At 40.0% G+C, this 24,202-nt stretch overlaps 1 protein-coding gene across 1 annotated transcript in view; it reads right to left on the bottom strand.

Moving 5' to 3' along the window:
- Nucleotides 1-24,202, bottom strand: part of ACOXL (acyl-CoA oxidase like) — a 366,413-nt gene that overhangs the window by 93,590 nt on the left and 248,621 nt on the right. The window contains 2 exon segments of the mRNA XM_069541255.1: nt 19,967-20,010; nt 20,013-20,077. Coding sequence (XP_069397356.1) covers nt 19,967-20,010; nt 20,013-20,077 — 109 coding nt within the window.

The raw sequence follows: 24,202 nt of genomic DNA, 5'->3' as shown, positions 1-24,202 counted from the left end.
CAATTTGGACTCCGTAGGGCTCTACACTTCCACGTCCACGAATGGCATCCTATCTTCCCCAGCCACAAACGGGAGCCCCAGGGGCATTCTTGACTCCACCTTCAGCCATGACCATGGCTGAAGTGATGGGCCATGACCCCCATCACTTGCAGGGAAGGTGGAAGGTTCTCAACCCCGCACTCAGGGCGCACAGGGCTCCCCGCAGTGAGGACCCGCCATCACCGCCACAGTCACCCTCTGGCCAGCCTCTCCAGCCCGGGAACTGGGATGCCTATGTCTCGATGCTCAGCCTGAACCTGACAGTCACTCGCTCACATCACATGCCTCGCCTCCAAGGTCCTGCTCCCCTTGCTGGGGGATGGTGTGAAAGGGCGTGCTCTGCCGGTCACCATGCAGGACTCAGCTCAAGGACTCTCCTTCCGAGAGCCACCCGACACAGAAAATGGGGCGGCCCTCTCTCTGCTCCAGACCCCTCTCAGTGCACATCCCCCCTGACCCTAACTGCCACCCATCCCTCCAGCTGAGAGTCCGTGTCTTAGTCATCTTTGAACTCACACGGTGCAGGGCGCGCTATGTCACTGAGCAGCATCTGTCATACAATGAACTATTCAGTAAAAATTCAAACGTTTACAGGTCTTCTTTTTTTTTCTTAATTGTTTATTTAAATCTATATATCTGAAGCTCCGATGAAGCACTTTTTTTTTTTTTTTTTTCGGTACGCGGGCCTCTCACCGTTGTGGCCTCTCCCCTTGCGAAGCACAGGCTCCGGACGCGCAGGCTCAGCGGCCATGGCTCACGGGCCCAGCCGCTCCGCGGCATGTGGGATCTTCCTGGACCGGGGCACGAACCCGTGTCCCCTGTATCGGCAGGCGGACTCTCAACCACTGCGCCACCAGGGAAGCCCGAAGCACTTTTACTTCACTGTCACTCAGAGGCTTCTATTTTTGGCTAACCTTTTGGAATTCTGAAACAGCACCCATCTCATTATGTTGAGACGACCACTGCGTGAGCCTCTGTGTGCTCCTGTGTGCTCAGCAGGGAGAGGGCTTTGAGACACTTGTGAGTAAGGGGTGAATTAACACTAGGGGTTAAAACACAACAAAACAGCCTATAAGGAAAGCCTGAGCTGTTGGCAAGCGGGAAAGGAAGAGCAGCAGGTCGCTGAGAGCTGCCACATGAAATTCTAAGGTCAATAGGTGGTGGTCTGTCCCAGCGCCAGGCTGCTAAGCTGATGAGGGGATGGGCTGGACTTAACACTGGCTGACTTGGGAGGCCAGGCTGGGAGGTGTTAAGCCCTTTATAGGGACATATGTGATTCCCTCCTTTGTATTATGCTGTGTCCTAATGTCATACACCTGTGAGCTTGGTCGCACATTCCTCATGGAGGCCCCTGCAGCCTGGCAAGTTTGCTGTTTCCCTTTTCTTAGCCCTGCTATCAGGGTGTTGGCTGTAGGCAAAGTGCTGGGCGCTAGGCTGTCTCTCATCACAGCAAGAACTTGACAAATGTCCTGATACCAGCTGACCATAATGGTCTGCCCACTGGCCTTGAGGAAGGGCAGAATAAATAGAATAATAGGCTCATTGCTGTTCACCCAAATTCTACAGTTTCCAGTAGCATCAAGCCCCAGGATGTGTCAACCCCCTAATCACAGAGAACTTGAAGAAACTGTTGTTAAAGCCCATAGTGAACACCATACTTGACAGTGAAAGGTTGAAAGCTTTTCCTGTAAGATCAGGAATAAGATAAGGATGCCCACGCTCGCTATCCTTATTCAACATAGTACTGGAAGTCCTAGCCAGAACAATTAGACAAGAAAGAAATAAAGGCATACAAATTGGAAAAGAAGAAGTAGAATAGTTTCCATTTGCAGATGATATGATCTTATATATAGAATATCCTAAAGAGTCCCCCCAAAAACATTACAACTAATAAATGAATTCAGTAAAGTTGTAGGATACAAAGTCAAAATACAGAAATCAGCTGCATCTTTCTACACTAACAGTGCAATATCTGAAAAAGAAATAAAAACAATCTCATTTAGAGTTGCATCAAAAACCAATAAATTAGGGCTTCCCTGGTGGTGCAGTGGTTGAGAGTCCGCCTGCCGATGCAGGGGACACGGGTTCGTGCCCCGGGAAGATCCCACATGCCGCGGAGCGGCTAGGCCCGTGAGCCATAGCCGCTAAGCCTGCGCGTCCGGAGCCTGTGCTCCGCAACGGGAGAGGCCACACAGTGAGAGAGGCCCGCGCACCACAAAAAAAACAGAAAACAAAACAATAAATTAACCAAGGAAGTGAAAGATCTGTACACTGAAAACTATAAGATGAAAGAAATTGAAGAAGACAAAAATAAATGAAACAATATACCATGTTCATGGATCAGAAAAATGAATATTGTTAAAATGTCCATACTACCCAAAGCAATCTACAGATTCAAAGCAAACCCTATGAAAAATGGTTTTTTTCCCCAGAAATACAAAAAAAAAAGTCCTAAAATTCATATGGGACCACAAAAGATCTCAAATAACCACAACAACTCTGAGAAAAAACAAAACTGGAGATATCACACTTTGAGATTTCAAACTATATTACAAAGCTACAGTAATCAAAACAGTGTGGTGTTGGCATAAAGAAAGGACACACAGAGCAATGGAACAGAATCAAGAGCCCAGAAATAAAGCTATGCATGTATGGTCAACTAATATTTGACAAGAGAACCATGAATACAGAATGGGGAAAGGATAGTCTCTTCAATAAAATATGTAGAAGAGTGAAATCAGACCCCTATCTTACACAACTTACAAAAATTAACTAGAAATGGATTATAGACTTAAATATTAAGACCTGAAACCATAAAACTCCTAGAAGAAAACAATGTCTTGACAACAATTTTTTTGGATTTGACACCAAAAGCACAAGCAACAAAAGCAAAATAAACAAGTGGGACTACATCAAACTAAAAAGCTTCTACACAGCAAAAGAAACAAATCAACAAAATGAAAAGGCAAGTTGCAGAATGGGTGAAAATATCTGCAAACCATCTATGTGATAAGAGGTTAATATCCAAAATATATAAGAAACTCATACAACTCAATTGTTTAAAAAAACCCAAAAAACAAATAATCCAATTTTTAAAATGGGCAGTTGACCTGAATAGACATTTTTCCAAAGAAGACATACAAATGGCCAAAAGGTACTTGAAAAGATGCTCAACATCACTAATCATCAGGGAAATAAAAATCAAAACCACAATGAGATATCACCTCATACCTGTTAGAATGGCTATAATCAGAAAGACAAGAGATAAAAAGTGTTGGTGAGTATGTGGAGAAAAGGGAATCCTTGTGCACTGTTGGTGGGGATGTAAATTGGTACAGCCCCTATGGAAAATAGTATGGAGGGTCCTAAAAAAATTAAAAATGGAACTACCATATGATCCAGAAATCCCACTTCTGGGCATTTATCTGAAGGAAATGAAATCACTATCTTGAAGAGATATCTGCACTCCTATGTTCACTGCAGCATTATTTACACAAACCAAGATATGGAAACAACCTAAGTGTTCGTATATATACATATATATATACATATATATATATACACACACACACACACACACACACATACATATACAATGGAATAGTATTCAGCATAAGAAAGAAGGAAATCCTGCCATTTGCAACCACACAGATAGACCCTGAGGTCATTATGATAGGCAAAATAAGTCAGACACAGAAAAACAAACACTGTATGATCTCATTTATATGTGGAATCTAAAAAAGCTGAAGTCATAGAAACAGAGTAGAATGGTGGCTGTCAGGGGCTGGGGGCAGGAGAAATGGACACATGTTGGTCAAAGGGTACAAACTTCCAGTTACAAGAGGAATAAGTCCTGGGGATCTAATGTATAGCACGGTGACTATAGCTAACACTATTATACTACATACTTGTAAGCTGCTAGACAGTAGATCCTAAATGTCTCATTCTCCACCCGAAATGTAATTATGTGAGCTGATGGGAGTGTTAACTAACACTATTGTGGTAATCAGTGTACCATATATGAATCATCACATTGTACACCTTAAAATTACACAATGTTCTATGTCAATTATATCCAATAAAGCTGAAAAAAAAGGAGAGACCCCCCAAAAAGAAACTGTTGTTTAGTATTCAGTCACTTATACCAAGTCAAACTCACCAGTAATTAGGGTGCCACAAATTAGAAAACTGTCATTTCTATGGTATTGCTCTTCAACCGTGAGCCCAGAGTTTGGTATGTGTCCCCATAGATCTGCCTCTCTCTGAAACTAAGCTGTCTTGTCCCCTTGCCCTGTCTGGGTGACTTTCCCAACGGTCCATGCCTGGGCCTTCCTTACCACCTTGGTCAGGGCCCTGCTTCCTGGGGTCCAGCCTCTGGGATGGAAGATCTCTAATAGAAGGTTCAGAATCTCTAGGGTATGTCTGCCTGACTTCGGGGCAGCCCTCAATAGCTCACCTCTTGCCAGACTCCTGTGACCCTGGCCACTGGCCCAGACCTCCCCCGTCATCTGTCACCATGCTCTCTGGATTCCATGCTGCTGGCTGGCCAGGGCACCCACAACTGTGCTTTGGTGTGACACTGAAAACTGTCTAGCACAGAACTGACACTTGGTGAATGTTGTTGCCATTAGCCATTTCTTCTTTTCCCCAATTAGTGTATCAAGATTCAGCAGCTGAATCTTGGAAACTTCTAAGTTTCCAATTTCATATACAAAAAAATGCTAAGTGCCTGTAATGCAAACAACCTAAATGCTATGAGGCACCACTTAAGTTATATCTTTAAATTTTTTAATTGAGGAATAAGAGGCATACAGTCAGATGCATAAATCTTAAGTTGACAGCTTGATGATTTTTTACATGTGTATGTAACCATGTAACCACCCAGGCCAAGGTACAGAAATTTCCCAGACCCTGTTCTGTACTCCCTCTCTGTCAGTACCAGTCTCCCACTCTCTGATCCCCAGATAACCATCTGCTAATTTCACCCCTTCTTGAATGAATGTCATATAAATGGAATCATGCATTATTAATTTTTTCTGCCAGGCTTCTTTCACTACACATAACATCTGTAAAATTCACTTATTTGGTTGCAGGTAACAGTACTTTATCCCTTTTTATTGCTGGATACAATTCCGATGTATGAAGATACCACAACTGGTTTATCCAGACTCACGCTGATGAACATTCAGGTCGTTTCCAGTTTTTGACTATTATTGATACAGCTGTTATAAACATTCTTGTATGTCTTTTTGTGAGCAGGGTTTCATTTTTCTTGGATAAATACCTAGGGAGGAAAGTGCCGGTCGTAGGGTGGGTACATAATTAACTTTATAAGGAGCTGCCAAACTGTTTTCCAGAACGGGTATTGCTATTTTACACTACCAACAGCAATTATGAAAGTTCCCCTTGTTCCATATTGTCACCATGATTGAATTTCATCAATCGTTTTAGTTTAACACAGTGCAGTGGGTGTGTCATGTTATATCATTGTGGTTTTAATTTCAATTTCCCTGATGACTAATAAGATTGAGCAAAGTTTAATGTGCTCATTACCATTCTTTTTTAAAAAAATTTTATTTATTTATTTATTTATGGCTGTGCTGGGTCTTCGTCTCCGTGCGAGGGCCCTCCCTAGCTGCAGCAAGCGGGGGCCACTCTTCATCGCGGTGCGCGGAGCCCTCACTATCGCGGCCTCTCCCGCTGCGGAGCACTGGCTCCAGACGCGCAGGCTCAGCAACTGTGGCTCAGGGGCCCAGCCGCTCCGTGGCACGTGGGATCCTCCCAGACCAGGGCCCGAAACCGTGTCCCCTGCATTGGCAGGCAAACTCTCAACCACTGCACCACCAGGGAAGCCCCCATTACCATTCTTTTATCTTCTTTTGTGAAGTGTCTTTCAAGTCTCTTGTGTAATTTTTCTTAGATTATGTCTTTTTGTTACTAAATTAGAGGAGGTCTTTATGTATTCTGGATAAAAGTCTTTTGTCAGATACATGTGTTGCAAATAATTTCTCCAAGGTCATGGCTTATCTTTTTGCTTTCTTACTGGTATCTTTTGGAGAACAATTTGTTTTTAATTTTGAAAAAATTCCAATCAATCAATATTTAATTGAATGGTTAGTGCTTTTTATATTTTTTCTAAGAAATCTTAGTTTTTACCCCAATGCCAAAGAGATGATATCCTACATTTTCTTCTAAAAGTTTTATAGTTTTCACTTTCACTTTAAGTCTATGGTCAATTTCAAATTAATTTTTGCATATTATGTGAGGAATAGGTCAAGGTTCATTTTTTTATCGTTCGGATAGTTAGCTGTTTGTTGCACAATTTGCTGAAAAAATTTCTCTCTTCATCATTTAATTTCCTTTGTACCTTTGTAAAAAAATCAAATGAACATATATTTGTGGGTCAATTTCTGGACTCTGTAGTGTTCTACTGATCTATTTGTTTATCTTTATGCCAATCCCACACTGTCTGGATTATCAGAGCATTAGCATTAACTCTAAAATCAGGTAGTACAAGGCCTGCACATTTCTTCAACTTTTTTCATAGTTGTTTTGGCTATTTTAGGCTATTTGTATTTCTACATGAATTGTCAAATCAGCTTGTGAGTTTCTACAAAAAGTCCTGCTGCGATTTTGACTGAGATGGTGTTGACTCTAAAGACCAATTTAAGGAGAATGAACATCACAGCAATACTGAATCCTTCCATGCACAAACATGATATACTTTTCCACTTCTTTAAGTTTTCTTTAATTACCTTCTGCAATGTCTTATAGTTTTCTATATACAGATCTTGCACTGTTTGAATTTTTATTGTAAAATATATTCCTAAGAACTTCATGTTTTTTAATGATATTATAAATTTAATTTAATTTTACATTTTGTTTTCCAATTGTTTATTGATAGTGTATAAAAATAAAATTTATTTTGGATACTGAGTTTGTATCCTGTAACCGTGTATTGATTTACTAGTTCTGGTAGAGTTTGTGCGTATTTTTGGTAAAGTCTTTCATATTTTTTATTTAAACAACTATTTCATCTGCAAATTAAGACAGATATATTTCTTCCTTTACAATATTTGTCATTTATTTCTTTTTCTTGCCTAGCTGTTGCACAGCTAGGACCTCCAGTGTAATGTCAAATAGAAGTGGTGATAGTGGACATTCTCACCTTGTTCTCCCTCTTAGTGAGGAAAGCGGGCAATATTTCTCCATTAGATATGTTAACTATAGGTTTACTGTAGATGTGCTGTTTCAAAATTGAGGAAATGAGTTTCTATTTCTAGTTTGCTAAGACTTTTTATAACCATGAACTGATGTTGGAGGTTGTCAAATTTTTTTCTGCATTATATAATCACATAATTTTTCTCCTTTATTTTGTCAATGTTGTAGATTTCATTGATATTTGAATGTTAAATCAACACTGCATTCTTGGAGAAAACACCACTTGGTGACATATTTTTCTTTGTATATATATCGCTGGATGCAATCTTTAATATTTTATTATACATTTCTACCTATGTAATGAAAATATTGGTTTATAATTTTTTCTTTGCAATGTACTTATTAGTTCTCATATCAGTATTATATGGGCTTTTGAAAGAGTTTTGTGTAAGACTGGTATAATTTTGTCTTCAAATGTTTGATAGGATTCAACAGAAAAACCACCTGGACCTAGAGCTTTCTTTGTAGAATGTTTCCATTACAAATTAAATTCATTTAATAGATATTTTTAGCTCCCCTGTTTGTTTGTTTTTTGCTTGCTCTTGAACGTTGTGTTTTTCCAGGAATTTGTTCTAAGTTCTTGAATTTATGTGCATAAAGTTGTTCATAATATTCCCTTATTGTATTTTAATCTCTGTCCTACATGTTATGATATTTCCTCTTTCATTCTTGATCTTGTTAGCTGGTCCTTTATCTCTTTTTCTCTTGATCAGGCTTGCTGGGGATCAACCAATTTTTAATCATTTCAAAGAACAGACTTTTAGGTTTGTTGATTTTCTCTAGAGTTTATTTTCTACTTTATCGATTTCTCTCTAATCTTTATCATTCCCTTTATGCTACTTACCTCGCTCTTCTTTTTCTAGCTCTTAAGGTGGAAACTTACATCATTTACTTAAACGTTTTTTTATTTTCTAAGACAAACACTTCAATCTATAAATTTCCCTCTGAGGGCTCTTTTCACTATACCCACCAAATCTGATATGTTTTGCTTTCATTATCGTTCAGTTTGAAATATTTTCTAACTCCCCTAGAGACTCCTTCTTGGATTCACAGAAATGAGTTGCTAAATATTTATTTGGGAGATTTTTCCAGATATCTTTTTGTTATTGATCTCTAATTTAATTCCATTATCAATAGGGAAAATATTCTGTATTATTTTGATATTTTAAATTTTTTACTGAGATTTGTCTTACGAACAGCAACTATAGTTCTGGGTGTAGTTTTCAATAAATGTCTATAAATGCTAAATAGATAGAGTTGGATGATAGTGTTGTTCACATCTTTTAAGCTATATTGAATTCCTGTCTATTTGTTTCATCAATTATTGGATTTGTCTGTTTCTCCCTTTGGTTCTGTCAATTTCTGCTTCATGCTTTTTTTTTTTTTTTTTTTTGGCCAGGCCACATGGCGTGTGGGATCTTAGTTCTCCAACCAGGGATCGAACCCATGCTCCCTGCAGTGGGAACATTGATGCTTAAACCCTAGAACGTCAGGGAAGTTCCCCTGCTTCATGTATTTTGAATGTCTGTTATGGTGCATACCTATTTCAGATTATTGCCTTCTTGATGAAGTGGTCTTTTAATCTTCATGAAATGACCCTCTTTATCCTTGGTAATACTCTTTGTCTTAAAGTTTGCTTTATCTGATATTAATTTAGTCTCTCATGTTCTAGTTGCAAGCTATATCTTTTTCTTGTCTTTATCTTTATCTTCAAAGCATATAGATGAGATTTTGCTTATTTTTAACCCCCTATGACAATTTAATTGCCTTTTAATGGGAATGTTCAGTCCATTTACATTTAATATAGTTACTGATAATGTTGGGTATAAGTCTACTATACTTCTATGGTATGTCTGTCTCCTTAGGTCATTAGTTTTTGTTCCTTCTTCCATGCCTTCTTCCAGATTAACTGAGGATTTTTCTTTTTTGTCTCAGTTTACCTTCTCTATTAAAATATATATTCTTTACTATGACAGTCTGCCTTCAATTAATAACAATTCATGCATAACATAAGAACCTTATAATAGTATAATTCCAAGTACTTTAAATCCCATCTTTTGTGCTAAGGTGCCATATATTTTACTTCCATATACATTAAAAAACCCAAATAACTACGATTACGTTTGCTTTAAATAGCCAATTGAGTTCTAAAAAGTTTAAAACAAGAAGGAAGGTGTCATTAATATTTACTTACACATTTTGCATTTTCACTGTTCATCTTTCCTTTAGGTTTAAATTTCCATGCAATTTCATTTTGTTCAGCTTGAAGAAACTTCCTTAACATTTCTTCTAGTACAGGTCTGCTTATGACAAATTTTCTCAGCTTTCCTTTACCTGAAAATGCCTTAAATCATTTTTGATACATATCTTTGCTGGCTCTAAAACTCTAGGGAGAAAGTTGGTGGTGTTTTTTTTTTTTCCAGCACTTTAGAGACATCTTTTCCACTGTCTTCTGGCTCTACAATTTCTAATGGAAATCAACCATCATTCTTATCATTTCTTTTCTGTTTCTAATGTTCCTTCTTCTCTGGCTACTTTTACAATTTATTCTTTATCTTTGATTTTCAGCAGTTTTACTATGATGTGCTTCTGTTTTTATGTTTGTTTGTTTGGTTGGTTTCCATCCTCTCTGTCTGAATCTTGCGAGCTTTCTGGATTTGTGTGCTGTCATTTCTTTAAAAATTGGCTGATACCTTTTCTGTTCCATTCTGTCTTATCTTTCTCTGAGATTCCAAGTGCATGTACATTAGAGTGTGTGATTCTGTCCTACAGGTCACTAAGGCTCTGTTCATTTTTATCAATCTTTTTCTCTCTGAGCTTTAGCTCAAAGGATTTCTATTGATGTCTTCATGTTCACTGACATTTTCCTCTGTTGCATCCAATCTGTTGTTAATTCCACCCAATTAATTTTTTAATTAATTAATTTATTTTTTTGGCTGCATTGGGTCTTCGCTGCTGCGTGCAGGCTTTCTCTAGATGTGGCGAGCAGGGGCTACTCTTTGTTGTAGTGCACAGGCTTCTCATTGTGGTGACTTCTCTTGTTGTGGAGCATGGGCTCTAGGCGCATGGGCCTCAGTAGTCTTGGCATGTGGGCTCAGTAGTTGTGGCTCACAGACTCTAGAGCGCAGGCTCAGTAGTTGTGGCACATGGGCTTAGTTGCTCCGTGGCATGTGGGATCTTCCCAGACCAGGGCTCAAACCCGTGTCCCCTGCATTGGCAGGCAGACTCTTAACCACTGTGCCACCAGGGAAGTCCCAATGTTTTATTTATAATATTGTATTTTTCAGTTCTATCCTGCTTGGGTTTTTTAAATATACAAAATTTCCAAAAGTCTCCTGAAAATTTCTTTTATTATGTCCTGTCCACTCTTTAATAAATTCATCATATTTTTTAAAAAGTGCTTGTCTTCTAATTTCAATACTGGAGTTATTTTTGGTGTCTTTTTCTATTGACTGATTTTTCTCTTGATTATGGATTACATGTTCCTACTTGTTCACATGTCTGGTACTATTTTATTGTACATTGGACACTGCAAATACTACTAATTCTGGATCCTGTTATTTTCCTCTAAAGAGTATTGAGTTTTATTCCAGCATGCTGTTAAACTTGAATCTGTAGAGGCTTGGTTTAATTCGTTGTCAGGAAGAATCTTTTTGGTTTTGCCTTTAGTATCTTTTAATTCTGCTTGTAGTCCTTGAGGAAATCCCCTTTCCTGGGGCATAGTTTTTTATACCTAAGGTATGGCCCTTCTGGTGTTCCAGTGGAAAGCTTTCCATACCTCTCTAACTGGGCAGAACTCAAACTATATATTCTGTGTCCTATGTGGTAGGCAACAGTTGAATTCTCTGCTCAGCTTTTTAAGCCTTTCAAATAGAAGGTCCCTTGAGTGCTTTGGAGTCTTGTCCACCTATGCATATTTCAGATATCAGTTAAAGATTTGAGTAGTGTTAATACACATATTTTGAAGTTTCCCTCTCTATGGCTCCCTTTTTTTAAATTTTCCCCTTCAATTTTCAGTCTTTCTGACAGTCCCAAACTCTATCTGATGACTCCTCAGGACATTAAGATTGAGGTTCCCATGTGGTAACTTCTTCTTTAACCTAAATGTAGGGAAAGGCTTTCTCTCTGTTAAAATCCATTTGACTACACAGAAGTTAAATACCTTTTTGCATGGCAAAAATTACCATGAACAATGTCAAAAGACAAGTGACAAACTGGAAGAAATTTTTGCAATATGACAAAGGTATAAGATCCTTAATATAGAAAATTATTGTACAAAAATACTGAAATCCCTATGGATAAATGGGAAGCTAATATGAACAAATAATACCTGAAAAATATGTTAAAATAGCTCTCACATAGACGAAAAACTATGCAAACTCACTCATAATTAGAGAAGGGACTTAGACCAATATAGATATAATTTCTCACCTATCAAATTGGGAAAAATAAAAAGTATGAGAACACATTCTGTTGATGAGGCTGTGAAGAAACAAACGTTGCTGGGGAGAATGCAAACTGGTACAACCTTCCTGAGGGATAATTTGACAATACTTAACCAAACTACATATGCACTTCCCTTTGGACCCAGCAATCACACTTCCAGAAATCCACCCTAAAGGTACACCTTAAGCAATACTAAATTTCATATGCATACAATAAAGAGGGGTTGAGTAAGCTATGATACATCCATACAGTGTATTATTCTGCTGTTTTTCTGTTTGTTTGTTTAAGAATAAGGTAGGTCGGGCTTCCCTGGTGGCGCAGTGGTTGAGAGTCTGCCTGCCAATGCAGGGGACACGGGTTCGTGCCCTGGTCTGGGAAGATCCCACATGCCGCGGAGCGGCTGCACCCGTGAGCCATGGCCGCTGAGCCTGCGCGTCCGGAGCCTGTTGCTCCGCAACGAGAGAGGCCACAACAGTGAGAGGCCCACGTACCGCAAAAAAAAAAAAAAAAAAAAAAAAAGATAAGGTAGATCTCTATGAACTGATGTAGAATGCTTTCCAGGACATATGGTTAAGAGGGGAAAAAAAAATACAGAAGAGTATCTATAGTATGCGATCCTTCATGAAAGAGAGAAAACAATATAAGAAAATACAAATGTATCTGATTATTTGTGTGAAAGAAATAAAGGAAGGATAAGTCAAAAACTAAATAGTCTGCTCATCTATTGGAGGTATGTGGGGAAAAAAGAGAAGAATGGAAGTGGGGACGTAGGGGTGAGGAAGGAGTGACAGTTCTGAGTATACTTTTTGTACAGCTTTGATTCTTAGAAACTTAGTAATGTTTCATGTAGCCAAAACATGAATGGATTCAAATCCACCAGGATGTTCGGAGATCCCAGAGTAGAATACAAATAGCCACAAATGAACCTAACTGTGTTGCAAATGAATAACACAGTCTCACTGAAGGAGAAGGAAAGAACGAGTCAACGTAATTTTGGAAATACTTCTTTGATTAGATACCGTAAGCTAAGTTCACAAAGACAAATACTGTATTCTACTTGTAAATGTGTTTCTCACAGAGAGATGGGTTAGCAATTCTGAAACTACTTAATGTGCATACTAGGGAAGATCAAATAAGTAAACATAGTAGACAACGAAAGCCAGATTTCTCACTTTCTCAGAGAAAGAAGTTACAAATAGGAAAGAGGGAATGCTTGTCGTTTGGGATTGGAATCAGAACTACCAGTATAAACTCATGGTTTCTAATATCCGCGCATACAAATCTGTGTGAGAATGTGTGAGTGAGTAAACCTATACCTATTTTCTAGCTTAGAACAAGCCTAGAAGTAGTGACACTCCAGTAGCAATTAGCATACTCAGCAACCAGATATTGATTTTTAAATACTATTCTCCAATAAAAGGAACCAGGGACTCTTGGAGAAATGGTTGATTACAGGTTGAGCTGGGAAAATATGAGATGAGCCTGGAACATTTTATGGTACCAAAAAATAAGGAAGCGTTTCAAAAAAAAAAAAAAAGATGGGGACATATCAAAGAGATACAGGGGCTAGTTAAACTGAAGGAGATCTCCATGGCCACAGCTGGGACAATTAGAGCAAGAAAATAAAATATGGTAGAATTGGACGTAGCCCAAAAATACAATAAATATCCATTAATCCACACTGATATAAATAATAATTAATTGAATAGATAAATCATTAAATCATTGGAGGAGAAGGGACAGTTCTTGCTTCTAATAAAGGAATGTAGCAGGAATGAGAGAAATAGAATTCCCAGTAATAAACACAGTATTATTTCCAGAAAGATCCATAGAGGATTACTAAAATAGTGGGTGAAAGTTTAAGGAAAAATATAGTATATTTGCATAACCAAATGTGAGTCTCCTCTTTGCTCTTGGTGACTGCATTCCCTTGAAGAAACCACTAACCTTTTTGGTCCTCAGGTTGCCTCCTGAGGGACCCTTCTAGCTCTCACACAAAAAGGAAATGACTGCACCGCCCATGCAGTTATTAGAAATATAACTTCCTCTTCCTTTTCCTTCTCATCACTTCCTCTTCTTTCTTTCCTTTCCATTCCCTACCCATAATAGGCTTCCCTAGGAAGAGAATTTAGGTGATCTCTTTGAGAGAAAGATGGAGGAAGTTAGAAGTGAGGGGAAAAGAGAAAATGCAATTCCTAGTATTAACTGGATTTAACGTAACCAGAATAAGAGAGAGGAAAGCATCACAGAACAGAAACATTTCCTATGACCAGAAACAACAGAGAGGGAAGTGCCAAGCTAAGCCTTAGGAGCACGGCACACAGGAGGTAGGCACAGGCAGCCTCGGATCTTCCTGCCTGTCCACTCTGGGGTCTCTCAGACCACCACCTACCCCTTCCTCACACCATGTACAGCTACTGGGATGTGGAAGTCAGTCACTCTTTCCCCCTCGCTGAGTTGCAGGAGTTTAAGCCTTAGCTCTCACTGAGAAATGGGTATATGTTCCCCATTAAAGGAATTTCAAGCCCCGGTCAGCAGCGAAGCCTTACTTTTGCATAAAGTGGCCACTGCATAGGCAGCACCCAGTGCTCTGAAGACGAAAAGGCCCCTCCACCAGGTTGCTCTGGTCTGCTGGTCATCTTCCCAGCCCAACTTGACCACAGGAGTTAGAAGATGCAAGATCAATGCAAACCAGGAACTCAGGAAATTTGGTTTCTAATCCTGTTTCCTGTCTTTGATGATCTGTCTCTGGAATAAAGCTCTTGGCATTTCTGTACCATGAGATTTTCAGTAAAACATCTGCTCTTCAGGTTGCTGTATTGGCTTTTAAAAATGTAACAAACACAACCCAGCTGCTGTTACTCTCTGATTCCTGTCTCCACTCTGAAACTCTCCGAGAAGTACAAGCAAAGCAGACCAGATATTCTCTTTGGGTTCATCGACAATGGCATTTTCCAGCTCCTCTCTGGATCTACCAGACATCACTGGACCAAAGCTCCTGAGGACATGTGACTGATGAGATTCTGGCAGCCTGACCTCCAGCACACGCCATGTGTGTGCCATCCAATCACTGATACAGACAGCTCACATTTTCTGCGGACAAGAACTCACATAAGATTCCATATGCCAACCAGGTGGCCTGGGCAAAGAAACTGTTAGTCTAAAATTCTAACAGAATAACTGGCATCATCTGTTAGAAAGATAGCCTTCAGAGGTACTATGATTTCATTATATTCTAAAGATCTAAAGAGCTTTAGAGTCTCTCTCTCTCTCACACACACACACGTGTGCACACACACACACACACACACACACAGCAGTCAGGCTGCACTGACCACAACAATAAAGACGGTAGGTGACTGTCACTTTTCTAAACAGAAAGCTCTATAAAGTTACATCTCCGAAAACCTTATTTCCAGCCTCCACCAATTCTTCTCCAACCAGACCTCAAATTCTGAATGAGAAAAAATAACTTAGGGTAGTTGTTTCCAAGTGAGCTGACTGCCCCCGAATTTTGAGGATGATTCATGATATTCATTTACAAACCACTTCTCTTTCCCTTTTGACTCAGCCTTGCAGTGTGGAGGAGGGCAACATGAATCAGATTTTTAAAATCATTCTTTTCCAGGTGATTCCTACACACCCTGAAATGGGGGAACCACCAGTGCAGTAGAAGAATATTACAGGTGATGAGAGACAGACATGAATAAACTGGGTAACCAGAACAGTCTTCATCCCACCTGAATCATCATCCCTCTACCTGCCCAATTTTTGTTACCCACATTTGAAAATAGTCATCTGTTAAACATATTGATTACTCAGGGGATACATTTTTCTTCCCTAGATTTTTCTCTGTAAAATGAAGTCCTTAATAAAATATTCTCAAAGTGACAAGTCATTGTTTATTGTCACCCTCCCACCACTAATGGGGAAGTGATATAGTGACCCTGATGAACAACGTTTGCAGCAGGATTTGAGAAAGCTGGGGGAGTGGAGCTTCCAAGACAAGCCATGGGGCTGGGCTCCCTCCATGGCCACCACCACACAGAAGGACATTTCCTGGCTCCATTTTAAGTTAAATTCTGGCTGCACCAAGGAGGGAAAGGCAGTATCAGATGATAGGTCTTTCGTGAGGACTTAGGGGTCTTGACTCTCTAACTCTGTGAACTTCTAGCCCTTAGTGCTCCCTCCAGGGTAAGAGGGAGATGGGCTATCTAACGCATGTGAGCTAAGTGTCTCCAAAATAAAATGTGCATTTGAGGAAAATTAAAGAGTATTTACTATAAAACAAAAGAAAAGCAGACTTCCGGAGCCCACTCCTATTTTTGCTTCTTGAAAAGATCCTGAACCAAATCACATGGTTATTTTTACAAGATCTTGGCATTCTAGATGAAATCACCCACCTTTGGACACCATTCGAGGACTATTCTCCAGGCCCCATTTGGGTCAGATGTTCAAACTGCTGACCAGGTCATTTTATTTCCAGATCCACCAAATTAATGTAGGTAGACGTAAGCCAACATAGAGCTAGCTGAACAAAAAGCTGAGCCAAAAATACAAACTTAAATGTAGAAGTCAGAATTCTTTTCCCTAAGCTTGTAGGTTCTGTCATAATTTAGTACTTATTTCATTCTGCCTTGGGCTATAACTAGTGGACTTATCCCAAGGTAGGAGCATATCTTAATAATCTTTGTAGTCTTCGCATGCTTAGCCCTAGAAAACTGTATTGTTTAATGAATATTTAATTGAATTGACTATTAAAATGGTTACACTAATGGTAGTAACTCAGATAATTAACATGAGTACAAGGTTTATCATTTCTTAAATGCTTTTTAAAAAACATATTCTGGGCTTCCCTGGTGGCACAGTGGTTGAGAGTGCGCCTGTCGATGCAGGGGACACGGGTTCGTGCCCAGTCCAGGAAGATCCCACATGCTGTGGAGCAACTAAGCTCATGTGCCACAACTACTGAGCCTGCACGCCACAACTACTGAAGCCCGTGCTCCTAGAGCCTGTGCTCTGCAACAAGAGAAGCCACCATAATGAGAAGCCCATGCTCTGCAGAAAAGAATAGCTCCCACTCGCCCTAGAGAAAGCCTGTGCGCAACAACAAAGACCCAATGCAGCCAAAAATGAATAAATAAGATAAATAAATTTTACAAAAAGACACATGCACCCCAATATTCATTGCAGCACTATTTACAATAGCCAGGACATGGAAACAACATAAATGTCCATCAAGAGAGGAATGGATAGGGCTTCCTTGGTGGCGCAGTTGAGAGTCTGCCTGCCAATGCAAGGGACACGGGTTTGAGCCCTGGTCTGGGTAGATCCCACATGCCGTGGAGCGGCTGGGCCCGTGAGCCATGGCTACCAAGCTTGCGCGTTGGGAGCCTGTGCTCCGCAACAGGAGAGACCACAACAGTGAGAGGCCCATGTACCGTAAAAAAAAACAAACAAAAACAAAAACAAAAAAAAAAAGAGAAAAAAGGAATGGATAAAGAAGATGTGGTATATATAGATACAGTGGAATATTACTCAGCCATAAAAAGGAACGAAATTGGGTCATTTGTAGAGACGTGGATGGACCTAGACACTGTCATACAGAGTGAAGTAAGTCAGAAAAAGAAAAACAAACATCATATATTAACATATATGTGGAATCTGAAAAAGTTGATGTAGACGATCTTATTGACAAAGCAGAAATAGAGGCACAGATAAAGAGAACAAATGTATGGATACCAAGGAGGAAGGGGGGGTAGGATGAATTGGGAGATTGTGATTGTCATATATACACTATTGATACTATGTATAAAATAGATAACTATTGAGAACATACTGTATAGCACAGGGAACTCCACTCAATGCTCTGTGATAACCTAAATGGGAAGGAAATCATGTTGACTTTTAATGTAATGAAACATATATTTTAACCTATGTTTTTCTCTAATGATCAAACAAAACAATGCCTTTTGCCTACCCTGCAATTAAAGTAAGAAATTGAGCATGTTTTTACTTTACTTTAGTTTTTTTTATCTTACCTTAAAATATTTTAGGAACCATTCTATTATAGAACCAATGACACAAAGGTTTTTTTTAATTCATGTTTTTTTTCCAAAAACATTTTTTAGCTTATGTATTTAACTCTGGAACTAATTTTTTAAAACACATAATTATTCGTAGGCTGATTCACATGGACCATTGATCCTTTTATATCTTGACTTCCTTATTTTCAAGTTATTACTTTTAATTCTTTTTCATGTCTTATTGAGTAGGTCTGTGAATAAGTTTCAAGGAAGGCCAAGGAAGTGAAATTGCTTCTGATTCTTAGATTTCTGAAGATATCTTTCCACTGCTTGTACTCATGAATTAAATTTGGTTTGGAATGGTATGCTTAGATCATGAGTTTCCTCTTTAGAGGAGCAGGTCTTACTCCATTTGGAGATGGTGAATAAAGATTTAAGTTAAGCTTGTTTTTTTCCATTTGTTGGTAAACTATTATTTTCTGTCTGGTTGCTTTAATGAAATTCTCTTTACTCTGCATTTGCAAGCTATATCCAGGTATGGTTTTTATCCTATTAAAATCTTGATTTTTTTTACACTAAGAAAAATATATTTCTTTTCTGTTGGTTATTATAATTCTGCTCCTTTTGTTCCAGCATTTTCAGGAATATTTCAGGAATATTTCTTATCCATGGGTTGTATTTCTACTATTTTCACTCTGTGTTGATTATCATCTCATGCCATTTCATCATTTTTTTAAATTAATTAATTTATTTTTAGCTGTGTTGGGTCTTCACTGCTGCGCGTGGGCTTTCCCTAGTTGCAGCGGGTGGGGGCTAATCTTCACTGTGGTACACAGGCTTCTCATTGTGGTGGCTTCTCTTGTTGCAGAGCATGGGCTCTAGGCACACAGGCTCAGTAGTTGTAGCTCACAGGCTCTAGAGCACAGGCTCTAGAGCACAGGCTCAGCAGGTGTGGCACACGGGCTTAGTTGCCCCACGGCATGTGGAATCTTCCCAGACCAGGGCTCAAACCCGTGTCCCCTGCATTGGCAGGCGGATTCTTAACCACTGCATCACCAGCGAAGTCCCCATGCCATTTCATCTTTATCCTTTACTTCTACAGTCTTGGAAAGCTAGTTCATAGATTACATTTTCTCCATTGTTAGTTCTGCTTACAAGTGCATCTCTGCCTTTGATCGCATCCTTCTCTTACTTTGGCTGGCTCCATGTTTGATAAGGCAGGGAATGTGGAGAGACTTAAACCCACCTGGATGTGTCCTGGGCATCTGGCAGGAACTCTCCTCAGACCTACAACTGAAGGATGGAGTGGTTTGCACAAACCTGGCCCAACTTCCAGCAGGTACTCATCAGTCTCTCTGTTTCACAAGGTGGATTTTGACCATTTCTGCTCCCAGGGCTCTTCTGCCGCAGAGCATTTCCGAAGAGACTACCCATCCCCATGTGCCATTCATCCTCCTCCCGCTCTGTGTTGTACTGGGAGATGTAATCTTGGAATCAATATAAAAAGAGACAAACTGAAGGGGGAGAGTTTCATGGGACCCAATTCTGGTCCTCTTGGAACATAATTCCTTTGCAGAGGGGGAGCCGTGGTCTGACTTCAGGTTATGGTAGCCCTGAGGTCCTGAGCCTGGGTAGAAAGTGGGATAAGTAAAGCCTTCTCTTGGGGTCTTGTTGTCTATTCCATGTTGGGATGAGGAGATGAAACAGATATTGCTGGGGTGGGGGTGTTTCCTCAAACCAACCCCATTGGTACAGTACTTGGTGCAAATTCCCTCTAGATTTCTTATCAATGCTGATAAGAGGTTTTATGTTTTTGCAGAACGTCATGGTCATTTTAATAGGAAATAGAGTGCATCTCAGGCTAATTCAATGGTTAATTTTCACATGTGCCTGATGCACGCCCCCCACCAAGAAAACAATGTATTCACTATTACATCCAGACAATGACTCTTCAATTCCAGTAAGTGTTCAAAATTACCCCACTCATCAACTCCCATGGCAGCCAAACGACACTTGCAGGTAAAATTCTAAAAGATGCCGCACAAGAGATAATCACTAGCATCAGGGCCTCCAAAGCGAGCAAGGCTGTCATGCAAAATGGCTTGTAGGAATTCTAGCCATTTCCAGAAGCTTGTAATTACGCTGACTCATCCTGTATTACATTAGCAGATAGTTCACCAGCAAGAATATGCCTTAAACACCAAAAGGAAAAATATAACACAATGTATCTTTACCTTATAATAAATCCGGGCCACCAAACCCCGCTGAAGAACCCTTCATGAAAATTGACTGCTTTCAACAGAAAGGCGAGATTACCGACTGTGTCCATGTTAAACGCCAGGAAACTGAAGGAAAAACACAGTGACCATCATTATTACTTTGGCCTCACCAAAGAATTTCAATTTGAAAGAAATAGGGTTTGTATTTTCAAAAAGAATTTCCTCCCAATAGATAAGTAGTGTAAGTACACATAATCATCCCCTTGCATCTCTTACTTGCTGTATTTTGTGCCTCTTCTCGCTATTTTTTGGATGAATGCTTGGATCTAGTTATTCTATGTGGTCATCCTCGTGATATAAGGATAATTTGGTTTACTGCTTTTTCCACTTATGGCTTTTTTAATCTTTTAAAGAATATTTTATTTAGCTTTTAAAAAAAAATTTATTGAAGTGTACCTGATGTACAATATTGTATGTTACAGGTGTACAATATAATGAGTCACAATTTTTTTTTTTTTTTCTTTTGCGGTACGCGGGCCTCTCACTGTTGTGGCCTCTTCCATTGCGGAGCACAGGCTCCGGAGGCGCAGGCTCCGGAGGCGCAGGCTCATCGGCCATGGCTCACGGGCCCAGCCGCTCCGCGGCATGTGGGATCTTCCCAGACCGGGGCACGAACCTGTGTCCCCTGCATCGGCAGGTGGACTCTCAACCATTGCGCCACCAGGGAAGCCCGATTCACAATTTTTAAAGGTTATACTCCATTTAGTTATTATAAAATATTGGCTATATTCCCTGTGTTGTACAATATATCCTTGTAGCTTATTTTATACCTAATAATTTATACCACTTACTATTGTATTAAAATAGTGTTTAATATTTTACATAGTCTTCCTTCATTAAGAGCTATATAATTTTCATGAAGTAGGTTTATAATAATTTACCCAACATTGTTGGACATTTGTTATAACAGTGATTATAAATGAATAGTAGTAGTCAAATATATCTGTCACAAAGTACTTGGCAATGAATAATATTTCTCAAATACATTATGTATTTATTGCTAACTATTGCTGTGAATTATTCAATAATCTCAATAATTCTGTGATGTGGATACTACAATTAACCAATGTACAGTTGGGAGAATCTGAGGCTCTGCAAGATTCAGTAACCTGCTCAAGGTCACAGAGGCAGAACACGTTCAAGCTCAGTGTTGTCTCAGGGGATGCCCGTATTGAAGGGAAGAGGAGCCCCAGAGGGCAGTGAGAGGGGTGTGGACAAGCGCAGGGTAGAGCGTGTCACAGAGACGGTGACTTTCTTCAGCAGGAAGTAATTTCCATCTTCCCCATATGGCAAATGAGGAAACTGAGGCACATGGGAGTTAAGAGATTTAGGCACAAACAGACTCAAAACACCCAATCTCCCTCAAAAACTCTTGGAGCTTTTCATCATGCAACTCTGCCTTTTGGGGTGATTTTGTCCCCCTAACCCTCCATGAAACTTCTGTCTTTCGAACTTAGAATTAACTAAGGAGTTAATTCACAGTTAGGGTTTCCCATATCTCAGCTACCCCTTTGCCCTCCCCTTCCCCCAGATCTTTGGGAAGTAAGTTATTATAAGACCCAAATAATTTAGATTCTCTTTAATTAAAATTTAAAACCTACACGTAGCTTGTTGTTGCTTAATCAGAAGCCACAAGAGAAATATTAAGAAGCACTGATACACTGCTTTTGAGAATCATCATCCATTTAGACAAGTAAGATGGGAGGTTACTTACATGCCAGTTTCACGGTAATTTAAATTATATCAATACTTATTCTGAATCTAGTCTTTAGAAGATTGGATTTCTGTTTCAAACTATTTCACAAAAGCTGTAAAGAACTTTCATATTCTACTGAAAAGCATGTTTTAGTCATTCCAGGGACTGTTACTATGAAACATGGAGACTGTGAATGTTGTTATTAGAAACTACCTTTCCTGGGATATTTATTGTAGAACGCTGTCCACCTGAGGTTGTGAACAGCATGCACCACAGGAAGTGGACTTCATCCACCCACCCTATCATAGTCACCTACCAAGCATGACTGTGCCACATGGCTCTAGGAGCTCACCCAGCATAGAAGACTAGGCAGAGTATCTTAAAAGTAGGAAAATCACTAAGGGCAACCTCCTTGTATTTCACAAGAAGGTCAAAATGACTCTAAATTTAAATAAAATTTAAATTAAATTCAAAGGTACATCATGAGTCATCAGGAAGCTGCAAATGGAAACCACAATGAGGTAGCATAATAAATCCACCAGAATGACTGAAACTAAATAGACAACTTCAAATGTTGACAAGGATAAGGAGTAACCAGAACTCTCATACTTGTTGATGGACTGTAGAACCGTAAAACCACACTGGAAAAAGTTATCAGTTTCTCATAAAACTAAATACACGTAACCCATGACTCAGCAATTCCATTCCTACTATTTGCCTTAGAGAAATAAAAACACATTCATGAAAACACTTGTATACAAATGTTCACGGAAGTTCTGCTCAGAGGAGTGAAAACCTGTTAATATCCGAGGTGTCTACCTGTCACGAGAATGGAAAACAATACAATCATACGCCAATAAAATGGACAACCTAGAAGAAATGGATAAAGTCCTAGAAACGTATGCTCTTTCAAGACCGAATGAAGAAGAAATAGAAAATATGAACAGACTAATTACGAGTAATAAAATTGAATCAGTAAAAGAACCAAACAAACTAAAAAAACTCCCAACAAACAAAAGTCCAGGACAAGGTGGCTTCATAGGTGAATTCTACCAAAAATTTAAAGAACAAGTAACACCGATCTTTCTCAAACTACCCCAAAATATCGAAGAGAAAGGAACACTTCTGAACTCATTATATGAGGCCAGCATCACCCTGATACAAAAACCAGTAAAGATATTAGACAAGGGGAGGCCTTCAAGGTGGTGGAGGAGTAAGCCGTGGAGATCAACTTCCTCCCCCAAAATACATCAGAAATACATCTACATGTGGAACAACTCCTACAGAACACCTACTGAATGCTGGCAGAAGACCTCAGACTTCCCAAAAGATATACATATATTTTTCCTTTTTCTCTTTTTGTCAGTGTGTATGCGTATGCTTCTTTGTGCAATTTTTGTCTGTATAGCTTTGCTTTTACCATTTGTCCTAGGGATCTGTCTGTCAGGGTTGTTTTTTTTTTTTCTTTTTTTTCAGTACGCGGGCCTCTCACTGTTGTGGCCTCTCCCGTTGCGGAGCACAGGCTCCGGACACGCAGCCTCAGCGGCCATGGCTCACGGGCCCAGCCGCTCCGCAGCATGTGGGATCTTCCCAGACAGGGGCACGAACCCGTGTCCCCTGCATCGGCAGGCAAACCCTCAACCACTGTGCCACCAGGGAAGCTCCGGGGTTTTTTTTTAGTATAGTTTTTAGCACTTGTTATTATTGGTGGATTTGTTTTTTGGTTTGGTTGCTCTCTTTCTTTCTTTCCCTCCCTCCCTCCTTCCCGCCCTCCCTTCCTTCCTTCCTTTCTTTTTTCTCCTTTTTCTTCTGAGCCGTGTGGCTGAAAGGGTCTTGGTGCCCTGGCCAGGTATAAGGCCTGTGCCTCTGAGGTGGGAGAGCCAAATTCAGGACACTGGTCCACAAGATACCTCCTAGCTCCACATAATATCAAACAGCGAAAACTCTTCCCAGAGATCTCCATCTCAACACTAAGACCCAGCTCCACTTAATGACCAGAAAGCTACAGTGCTGGACACCCTATGCCAAACAACTAGCAAGACAGGAACACAACCCAACCCGTTAGCAGAGAGGCTGCCTAAAATCATAATAAGGTCACAGGCACCCCAAAACACACTATCAGATGAAGTCCTGCCCACCACAAAGACAGGATCCAGCCTCATCCACCAGAACACAGGCACAAGTCCCCTCCACCAGGAACCCTATACAAAGCACTGAACCATCTTTACCCACTGGGGGTAGACAGCAAAAATAACGGGAACTACGAACCTGCAGCCTGTGAAAAGGAGACCCCCAAACACAGTAAGTTAAGCAAAATGAGAAGACAGAGAAACACACAGCAGATGAAGGAGCAAGGTAAAAACCCATCAGACCGGGCTTCCCTGGTGGCGCAGTGGTTGAGAGTCCACCTGCCGATGCAGGGGACACGGGTTCATGTCCCGGTCCGGGAAGATCCCACGTGCCGTGGAGCAGCTGGGCCTATGAGCCATGGCCGC

This window comes from Delphinus delphis, chromosome 12 (assembly GCF_949987515.2).
Source record: "Delphinus delphis chromosome 12, mDelDel1.2, whole genome shotgun sequence".
Lineage (NCBI taxonomy): Eukaryota > Metazoa > Chordata > Mammalia > Artiodactyla > Delphinidae > Delphinus > Delphinus delphis.
The sequence above is the reverse complement of the archived record's forward strand: the minus strand, read 5'-3'. Positions and strand labels throughout refer to the sequence as shown.